This window comes from Motacilla alba, chromosome 13, assembly GCF_015832195.1.
Source record: "Motacilla alba alba isolate MOTALB_02 chromosome 13, Motacilla_alba_V1.0_pri, whole genome shotgun sequence".
NCBI classification, from domain to species: Eukaryota; Metazoa; Chordata; class Aves; order Passeriformes; family Motacillidae; genus Motacilla; species Motacilla alba.
Genome location: NC_052028.1, coordinates 11,398,799 through 11,408,672, shown reverse-complemented (window position 1 = coordinate 11,408,672; position 9,874 = coordinate 11,398,799). Strand labels below are relative to the sequence as shown.

Here is a 9,874-nt window from a genome sequence, read left to right as displayed (position 1 = left end):
TCCCCCCTTTTCCTTATTGCTCTGTAGATTTACTTTTTACATAACGCAGACTGTCAAAAGTGGGACCGCACTCCCGGTACTAAAAGTGATTTCAGCATTTATTATCATTTTTAAAAGGCCTTGAGCACAGGGACCCGCGGGCAGGAGCGTTCCGAGCAGGAGCGTTCCCCTCGAGGATGCTGCGGCGCTGGGTTTTCTTGAGCAGCGATGTTCCCGATGTTCCAGGTGGAGGGCACAGATTCACTGGGACAGATACCCCTTTTTATCCTGTTTTTTGTCTCTTTGGATTGGTTTCTGTTTGAATCTTTCATTTGCATGAAGGTTTAAGGCGCTTGATGGGCCCATTGCAGCTCTGTCCAGGCTGGCTGGATTCGCCTGGGGGTGGTGCACTTCACTTATGTGTATTTCTTATAACTGCCCTTTAACCCCTTTTAGAATATAACAACCAAGCTAACAATGCTTCACAATTACCAATTATTTCACAACACTTCTTAACCTAGTTTTGACACAGACCAACACGTCTCCAGGTCGGTGCAAACCTACCCGGTGCCGCTGCGGCTGCAGCCAGGACGGTCACGCCCCGCCAGCCGGCCCCTGCAAAGCGGGGATGCCCCGCGAAGGGCGCTCGGCCGGTGACCGGGTGTGTTTGCTTTGTGACAGGGGAGACCCCGTCACGGTGCCGGTGTCCCTGTCCGGCCCTGGTTCCCCGTGTCGCTGCCCGGTGCCGGTGTCGCTGCCCGGCCGTGGTTCCCGGTGTAGCTGCCCGGTGCCGGTGTCGCTCCCGGTGCCGGTGTCGCTGCCCGGCCGTGGTTCCCGGTGTCGCTGCCCGGTGCCGGTGTCGCTCCCGGTGCCGGTGTCGCTGCCCGGCCGTGGTTCCCGGTGTCGCTCCCGGTGCCGCCGCCGAGGGGCGCTGGCGGCCGCCGCGGGGTCACGTGACCGCAATGGCGCAGCGGTTCTGGGTGCTGAGGTGCTGCTGCTGCCGCCGCTTCCAGGGGCAGCAGGTGGGGACGGGACGGGACGGGACGGGACGGGGGCAGTGCGTTCCGGGCCCTGACCGACCCCTCTGTGCCCCCCCAGGCCAAGCGCGGCGGGCGGTGGAGCTGCAGCGTGTGCGGCCAGCGGCAGGCCGTGCAGAAGGTGAGGGCAGCCCTGCACCCTCAGCCGCGTGGGCCGGCCCTCGGTGACACCGGGCTGGGGCCTCACCCCGCGCTGTGCCCCTCTGGCTGCTCCCTCAGCCTTGTCCTCATTCTTTCTGTGCAGGTTTATGGGCAGGGCTCGGGCCTGGAGTGCAGGCGCCACGTCCAGAAGCTGAACTTGCTGCAGGGTGAAGCAGAGGAGGCGCTTGGTTGGACATCTTGGTACGGGGTTTATCCTTTACCTGCTCGTTGCTTTGCTGTGCTGCAGCTGATGTGCATCTTCACACACCGGGCGCCTGTTGGCCAACCTGAGCATGTCACAGCAAGGTTTTCTGGCCTGTTGAGAAGCTTTGACCGTGCTGGTTTTGGCCTCACCTCATAGGAACGAGCCCTTGGTTGGGAGTTTAGTGTCCCAGCATGTTTCTTTAGATAAGGATTTCTTTCAGGTAACTACAAGTGATCAGTAGCATGTGTTGGTCAGGCCTTTACTCATTAATATGTACACAGTAGGGTTTGGGTTTGTTGGTTTTTGATTTATTTTCTTTTAATTTGGTCTTTCTTATGTACTGTTTGATGAGCTGACTGTGGAGATGTCCCTTTTACAGATTACAGTCCTCATCAGATTACATCCTCAAAAAACATCCATTTGAAGAAGTTGCTGCCTAACTGTTGGCCTTGAGGGGGTTCACAATGCGAATCTGTTCAGTAATCATTGCTGCTAGTGATAAAAGACTTGTTCAGGGCAAACACTTCAGTGGAATTCCTGCTGGGCTGGAAAATCTGAGAAGCACCTTCCTGTTTATTTCATTTCTGAATCTGTTTATAAATCATGTAATCTTGAAGTGGTCTTGAACTTGTCCAGCCTCCTTTTTACTCAAAGTTATTTTCAGAGATCAGTCAAGGGTAGTTATGTAACTTAGTTGTGACTACACAGTGCTTCACAGTTAGGCTTGGGGAAGAAAACTCATTGTTCACTTTATCAAAAAGTGTTGCTATTTTTATTCTCAAAGAATTGTGAAATTCAAAGCATTATGAAACAACTTCCCTTTTCCTTGCTTTCATGGGATAAAATGATTGAGTTTAAACTGTTGTACCAAACAAACACTGTTATATCCCTAGCTGTGATCAATTAAATTTATCATTTCACAATCTGTGGCTTTAGATCAAATTTGCAACTTTGTATAGCAACAAGGAGGGCTCCAACTAGAGCCTGTAACTAGATTTAATCAAGTATTTGTGCAGTCTATCTTGTAAATCATACCTTTAGCATAATTTTTTTCATAGATCCTTTTTTTTCCTGATATGTCTCCTATCCACTGTTCCTGTCCATGCTTTCTGTTCAATCCCTTGTGCTATGACTGGGTGATTTGAAGCCTGTAAATCAACAGGCAGGAGCGTGTTCTAGAAATTGTAGTTTAAACCTCTATTTTAGGTGTGTAGAAGACACTGTAAATGACAGCAAAAATAGAGCAGCACAGCAAGAGGACAGTTCAGTCCAGCAGGTAAGATCCCTCCAAAGCTGAGGTAAATACAAACCCATTGTGTCCTGGGTGGATCCTGGTGAAACCACTGATCCCTTTATGTGGTTCAGACAGCTGAAATGGTGTATTAAATCAGAGAGGCTCCTGCAGAGACAGAGATGTGCACAGAAACTGTTCCACTGGGGCCTGAGCCTGGGGACATCATACAGGAGCGTGTCCTAAACTGATTCATGATTTAAGGCATTCAGCACGTGTGTAACAATACCAGAAATGAGAACCCCCATGTTTTGCTGCTTTTAGTAATTCTCCAGTGTTGCAGGAGGGAAGGACAGAAGGCAGTCGCTGGAGTAAGTATCTGGACCAAGAGAGTGAGGATCAAGAAGATGAGGAGGAGGCAGCTCTGGAAAGGCAACAGTTCTGTTCCCAGAGAAAGAACACTGTGGGAGAACAAAGGTACAGAGAGAACTTGGTTTTGCAATTCCTGCCCCCAAGTGTTGACACTTGATTTGGAGGTGTGGGAGGGAGCTCATCTCTGAGATCTGAGCTAAGGTGCAGGTTGCAGTGTATGACCTGAGCTGAGCAGGGATTTGGTATTTGGGGATATAGAGCATCTCTGGTGATCTGTGAAAAGAATCACAGTGGATCTAATCTGTCCTCTTTGTGAATGGTTTTCTTGGCCAGGAAACACCAGAAGCACTTCCTCTCCAGTGATGTTCCAGAGCATGCAGAAGGAAGTGGAGTTTCTCAGCTTGTCTATCAAGCCAAAAAAGTTAAAACCACTGAGGTATTTTAGCTATAGAAGATGCTCCTGACCTCTTTTGTATCATCGTGATTTTGAATTTTTATGAGTCTTTGTTCTTTTCTAAGCAAGTCAATGACTGGGGAGAAAAAAAATGTGTTGGGGGTTTCTCTCTGAAAGGTTTTATTTAGGCAAAGCCAATGCCACCTTTAATGCTTCTATGCTGCATTTATAACCAAGTTCTTTCCTTTCTTACAGTGCAAGAAATGCTTTGTAGCAGTGCCTGCTGGACATGATGGAGATGCTGATTCTGGAGGCACTGTGGTTCCTGCTGTCTGTGAGAGTGTAGTGCCTGAGAATACACAGCCCCCAACTGCTTGTACCAAACCATCCAAGTGGGGAAAATTTCTCTCATTATCTGACAGCTCTAGTGAAAATGCTGCTGCGGTGACCATGGGACTGCAGGAGGGCAGTGGTGGTGTGGGGCTGGACAGCACAGCTGCTGGTGAGGCCTGGAGGTGCTCAGGACAGGCTGGAAGAACTCTGCCTCAGGGTACAGGTTTTGAGTTTAAAAAGTGTGTTGCTAGCACTGAGGATCTGGCCTCAAGCCAGGCCAGCAGCAGGTGCGCAGTTGAGGATGTGCTCAGAGAAACCCACAACCCAGTGCTAAGGGTGGGATCTGCTGCAGAGACCGCTGCAGGAAGGGGCTGCTTGGATACCACAGGGAGGGGAAACAGCCTTGTTAACTCTTGCCCTAGACCAAAGCTGAGCAACATTTCTTGTGAGCAACTCTTCTGCACAGGTGAGGAGTTTGATGATGATCTCTGAAGTTCAGGCATCGCTGGCATGTCGTTCTTGGCTCTAATGCATTTGAGATGGTTTTCACTGAGACAGTTTTGAACTAAAGGTGGTTTCACTCAAAGCCATAGAGAACTGCACTATTAAAGTTGTTTACTTGCTTGTTGGTTGTTTGGGGGGAAGGAGGGAGAAGAGACTGTTGCTCTCAGGTTACAGGGTTGTCTAGCAACCTCAGCAGCTAGAAATAGGAATGGAATTAGGTCAGCCTGGGGAGAGAAAGCTCCCAGGCTTTAAGGATTCCTGGCCTGTACAATTAAATTCTGTGATTAACTCCTCCTTACAAACTACAGCTCTTTTTCCCCAAACTACATCTTTGTTTCAATCTCCCATAGCAACCCTTTCTTCCAGAGCTGTAAGCAAGTTCCAGAGGCAGCAAAGCATTGGATTTCTCTTCCTAAGTGTAGCCCAAAGTGTACACCAAAGCATGTGCAGAAAAGCTTTTCAGCCTCGTCCATAAATAATGTAGGAAATGTTCCACAGACACATGACACGCAGCAGTATTTATTTTTCCTCCATTCTACAAGCACTTAAGAACATGAGACAGAAACCCAGAGTAGGAAGAATGATTAACCACAATAGCTCGTGCTGCCTTATCTGCTTTCAGCTAGAAAAGTGCTTTTTGTTACTACAAGTGAGGTGGCTGCTTAGAATACTGGATGGCATCTAGTGCTGCCCCGATGTCGCAATTCTTGGTCTGCAGGAGCCGAGTGAGCCATCCACCCTCATCAGAGAAGCCCATGGAGAGCATCTGGGACAGGGACTCGATGAGGCGAGGGTCAGCTTCTGTGGAAAGCAGAATAGAGTTCAGCTATTGCATGTAATTGGAAAACCAGGCAAGGCTTTAATAGCACTCTTTGAGAGGAGACATGCTCTTCTTTGTCTCCCAGGAGTGCAGATGTTTGAGATAAACAATACATAATCAGAGCTAAGGAAAGTGCTTAGTCAGGCTCAGCTGGCCTTGCTGTGGGACTCAGTGCTGCTGCTGTCAGTTGAGGGGCTTGGATACTGTGACTGACTCCCACCAGCAAAGTGCTGCCCTAAAGCCACAGGATGTACTGGTCCACAGCCTGCATTAGAAGGCTCTCTTGAGCAGAACACAGCAAGGACATGATTGAGGACAGCACCTCTTTTGTGTTGCTCAAATGGCATATTAGCCCAAGGTCAGACACGTGGTTAAGACTTAACGTCCCACATTCAAGAGAGGAACCACCTGATCATCTCTAACAGGGTGCAAGAGCTGCCAAACCTGCCCAAGTCAGGGACAGGTTTACCTCTAACTTACACAACCTTGGTTTCTACCACCTCTAAAACAAGTCTGCTTGTGTCAGGCCAAGTTGGCAGCTCCCAAGCCAGAGTTGCTCTTAGCTGTGAAACCTGCTCACACTCTCCTACCTGGGGGCAGGTGTGGGTAGAGAGCAGCTTCTCGCAGTCCTGTAGGTCCTGGCTGGGGAGGATCCCGAGGCACATCCAGGGAGCTGGGACCGTCTGTGTCTGGCATCTGCAGAGACTGCAGTTCACCTGTGGAAGGATCCACTTCTTTGGACGATAAGTGGGTCCAGTCCTCCTCACCCCCTGATGAGCTGCTAGATTCACTGTGTTCCTAAAATGGAAAAAAAAGGGTGCAGGTGTTGTAGTGCTTTCCAGGCAGTATGCACACTCCTACTATTTGCCTTTAATGTAAAGAATTACATCCACAAGAACTCCCACCACCTTTGCTGTAAATCTGTAAAGATGCTGTATATCACTTAATCTGCTCTCACGTTAATATTCAGTCCCACAGTACGTGCTAAGTGATTGTATTCCATCACTGTCATAGTTCCTTGTACCTGGGAGTGGAAGCTGCCATCTTCCATTTGTGTGGGCACAGGATCTACCACCATGTCTTGCATCTGTTCTGCGATGACATTTACTTGTGCAGCAGACTCTGTGTTATTCCAGTCTGCTTTGGTCGGAACGTTCTGGGTTGGAGCACTGCTGGTTGCCTCAGCATTGGTCTTCTCTTGGCTGGCAGAAGTGGGAGTCACTTTGCTTCTCTGTCCTCCATGTTCCACATCGATATCAACTTCAATACCTAGAGAAGCATTTGAGGTAGACGAAGTCTTAAGAGATTTTTCCAAAGCACAGCCCTAAATGGATAAATCCTGCTCTACACTCTTAAGCTTTCTGTCATCCTACAATCTGCCACATAACATGCAGGAATTAAAATGCAAAGCCTTCTTTAATAATATGTCCACATAAACCAGGCAAAATCCAGAGTCACCACTGACTTGAAATTAGTGTTACAGTGCTGACACATAAATGAAATCTCTCCTCATTTTCTCTCAAAGAAAAGGTACTGAGTGGCTGTTCTAAGCCTAAGCATTATTAACATCCAAGTGTAAACTAAGCCTTTGAGGCTTAGGACACAGGAGGTAGTGCCAAGACCAGTCACAACAACTGACTGCTGCTCCTGTTAAACACACCTGTAAGCCAGTCTCAGGGACTGGTAACAAACTGTAGGTCACTTACCCAGGGGACTCAGAAAAGCTGCAACACTCTCCCCAACATTCTTTAGGAAGGTGACATTGGGGTCCTGAGGCTGGCTGTTAGTAGAAGCTTCTAGAAAAACAATTTCTGTTAGCACACACAGGCTCTGAGGGAAAGGGCACCTGCAGAGGGTGTGTCCCCACAGGAGCTTAGTGCTCATTCCTGTCACTCACATACATTACAGAACAAAGCACTACAGAGAAAAACTAACTGAGCTACCTCTGTAACAGAAAGCCAGCATTAGCATTGTTATGGCTCATTACCCATGCTGAAAGGCAGATCTGGAGTAGAATAGTGACATGCTTGACCTAACAGCTCGGCTTGGTTGGGTTCCAGATACTTTATCTGCATCCTCATTGACTGCATGGACCCAAGCAGGCCTTAAAGTAATCACACTTAGTGCTCAAAGGTGCCAATTATTTCAAGCAAATTAGATTCATTCCTTTGTTTGTTTTCCCACCCAGACTCTACCCTGTCCTGCAGAACCTCAGCTGGTCTGAGGTTCCACCACCACCTTGTCTACCAGGGCATCTCCTCTCACCTTCTGCAGCAGGTGCACTGGGGGCTGCAGCAGTGGCTTCAGCTTGCTCCGAGTTCTGGCAGGGAGCTGCAGGTCCAGGATACCCCCAGCAGTGCATCCACGGGAAGGGTGGAACACCATGGCGCATCTTACGGAGCCAGCGTCCTCGGGGAAGCCACTGTAAAGGGTGACATTCATGAGACACTGGGTTCTGAGCAACTGAAACTCCTAACTTGGATTTGAGGAACCTCTCACTCATCAGTTCCCTTCCACAGATTTTGCTCACCTCAAATGGATTAAGCAGTGGGCTTTGGAACATCACCATGTTGTGCTCCTTGTGGATGCCCTTGCCCTCACAGGTGCTGCACAGGTCATAGTCTGGACAGACACTGCACTTGAACCTGGTCCCCACCACAGGCCCCTCGCAGCCATCACAGATGACGTTGGGGTGCACCATGTTGCGGGGAGGCTCCTGGCTGCACTGCGAGCGGTGCTCCCGCTTGCACTCCTTTTTCTCTGTTAACGAAAGGAAACTTCACATCAAGATCAGGTTACTATTTAGAGCCTGGAAGTCGGGCAGAGGAGGAAGCACAAACAGCCCATCAGATCAGTGCTGACTTACTAGGTCAGGTTATTTTTACACAGGCTGTCAAACCTATGCCAGTTTCATGTAAGAGACCTTAAACCACGTGCAAAGAGGTTTTGCAAAGACACCTTCTCCTGAAACCAAGCATACCTTATCCTAAATCTCTCTTGGCATGCTTATTTTAGATTAGTACTGCACCACCTCATCTGGCTTCTCATCCTACCTTCTCAAGCACTGCAAGAACAAAATGTTTCTGGAGAAGCAGTTAGGAATGCGGATGCCAGGAAGCATAACATGAGAAAGGGGACAACAGGTGTGGCTCATTAGATGGACTGCAGATAAAGCTTTGAGGGCTTCTACCTGAACTCAAGGGACTGGGGAGCAGCTATGCATTGGGAAAGCAGAATTAAGGCTAACATGTTGTGAATATTTAGGATACCCGTGCTAGTTTAGCGTATCCAGGGAACGGGAATGACAACAGAGCCTTGCACTGGGCCAGCTGATAGGGCTAGGAGGAAACCTGTGGTTTGTTTATCCCACCTCAAATTCATGTTCTGTCATACTACACTGCCCTTTATTTAACCTCCCCCGCAGCGGCCGCAGTTTCCACCAGGCCCCGGAGGACACGGGGAAGGGCCAGGGCTGGCTTCGCCCTTTGTGGGAGCGCTGCCAGCCAGCGCTCAGCCGAGACCCGCCGTGCCCTCCGGAGCTGCGCGGCCGTACCTTTGATATAAACACGGAATACGCCATCCCGCACGTAGGGCATCGCCAACTCCAGCTCCTCGTCGGTGGAAAAAGCGATCAGGTCCCCGTCCTCGTCTGGAAAGGGCGAAGCGCAGGATGAGGGGCCCGGTCGGGTGTCACGGGGGGGAACGGGGTACCCAGAGCCCCGAGACCTGCCACCCCCGGGACACCCCCGGGCCCGGCCCCAGCAGCAGCCGCAGCCCCGCTCACCCTTGTAGTGCATGCGGAAGGCGGGCGGCGGCCCGGCCCGCAGCAGCCCCTGGAAGAGCTCGGCGACGCGGTCGTAGATGGCCCGGTAGCGGGCGGGCGGCGGCAGGGTGAAGCGGCGGATCTCGCGGGCCGTCTCCTCCTTGCCCAGCAGGTAGGCTTTCACCGTCAGCGCCGCCATGGCTGTGGCGCAGCAGGAATTGCGGCCGGGAGCGGGGACACACGCACCGACACTCAGGGCGGAGAGAGCGGCGGCGGCGGCGGCTCGGCGGCCGCGCTTTTATAGCGCCACGGCGCCGGCCACGCCCCCAACAGACCACGTGTCGTTCGCTGCGGCCCAGGCCCCGCCCCCAGGCCCGGTCCCGGTTCTGGCCCCGCTCCGTCCCCGTCCGGCGCGGGCGGCAGCGCGTTCCCGGCGCGTTTTCCTGCCGCCGGGAAAACCTGTGCCTGCGTGCCCGTGGCTGCTCCCTGCCCTGCTCGGCCCCGGGGGAGAGCCAGGAGCGCTTGGCGGCGCGGGGTTGTTGTGGTCTGAGTGCGACATAGGGACCCCCTGGGTGGCCTCCGAGACACTGCGGTGGGGAAGCACCGCACCACGGGGCAGCGCGGGGCTGCACTGGTCCCGTCACCGCTCGGCAGCGGCCACTGGGATCCGCCGGTCCACGTGCCAACACGGCTTGGCCATCCCGGTCCCGCCTGTCCCATCATGGCCAGCTCCACTTGGCCATCCCGGTCCCGCCTGTCCCATCATGGCCAGTTCCTCTCAGCCATCCTGGTCCCGCCTGTCCCATCATGGCCAGCTCCACTTGGCCATCCCGGTCCTGCCTGTCCCATCATGGCCAGTTCCTCTTGGCCATCCCGGTCCTGCCTGTCCCATCATGGCCAGTTCCTCTCGGCCATCCCGGTCTTGCCTGTCCCATCATGGCCAGCTCCTCTTGGCCATCCATCCCAGTCCTGCCTGTCCCTGCCATCGTGGCAAACAGGGCCAGTTCCTCTTGGCCATCCCTGTCCTGCCTGTCCCTGCCACCGTGGCAGGCAGGGCCAGCTCAGCCGGGCAGCAGGGGTGAGAGCCACGCGCCA

General features: G+C 52.0%; 2 protein-coding genes across 3 annotated transcripts; one reads left to right on the top strand and one right to left on the bottom strand.

Moving 5' to 3' along the window:
• The first annotated feature begins 832 nt into the window (after positions 1-832).
• On the top strand, positions 833-4,498 carry LOC119706581 (MRN complex interacting protein). Its single transcript, XM_038150428.1, has 7 exons — positions 833-1,001; positions 1,078-1,137; positions 1,261-1,358; positions 2,569-2,638; positions 2,937-3,070; positions 3,299-3,401; positions 3,615-4,498. The coding sequence occupies exons 1-7, from the start codon at positions 942-944 to the stop codon at positions 4,182-4,184; spliced, it is 1,095 nt and encodes a 364-aa protein (XP_038006356.1). The 5' UTR covers positions 833-941; the 3' UTR covers positions 4,185-4,498.
• Positions 4,499-4,687: 189 nt separating this feature from the next.
• Positions 4,688-9,064, bottom strand: SQSTM1 (sequestosome 1). Of its 2 annotated transcripts, XM_038150426.1 has the most exons (8): positions 8,801-9,064; positions 8,570-8,665; positions 7,547-7,776; positions 7,282-7,438; positions 6,723-6,812; positions 6,041-6,285; positions 5,607-5,814; positions 4,688-4,997 (listed from the first exon to the last, which is right to left on the bottom strand). In XM_038150426.1, exons 1-8 carry the CDS (start codon positions 8,976-8,978, stop codon positions 4,840-4,842), a joined length of 1,362 nt encoding a protein of 453 aa, XP_038006354.1. In that variant the 5' UTR covers positions 8,979-9,064; the 3' UTR covers positions 4,688-4,839. The 2 variants fall into 2 exon arrangements, with proteins under 2 accessions (XP_038006354.1, XP_038006355.1); XM_038150427.1 differs by lacking the exon at positions 6,723-6,812 and having other exon boundaries at positions 4,700-4,997.
• Positions 9,065-9,874: the final 810 nt, after the last annotated feature.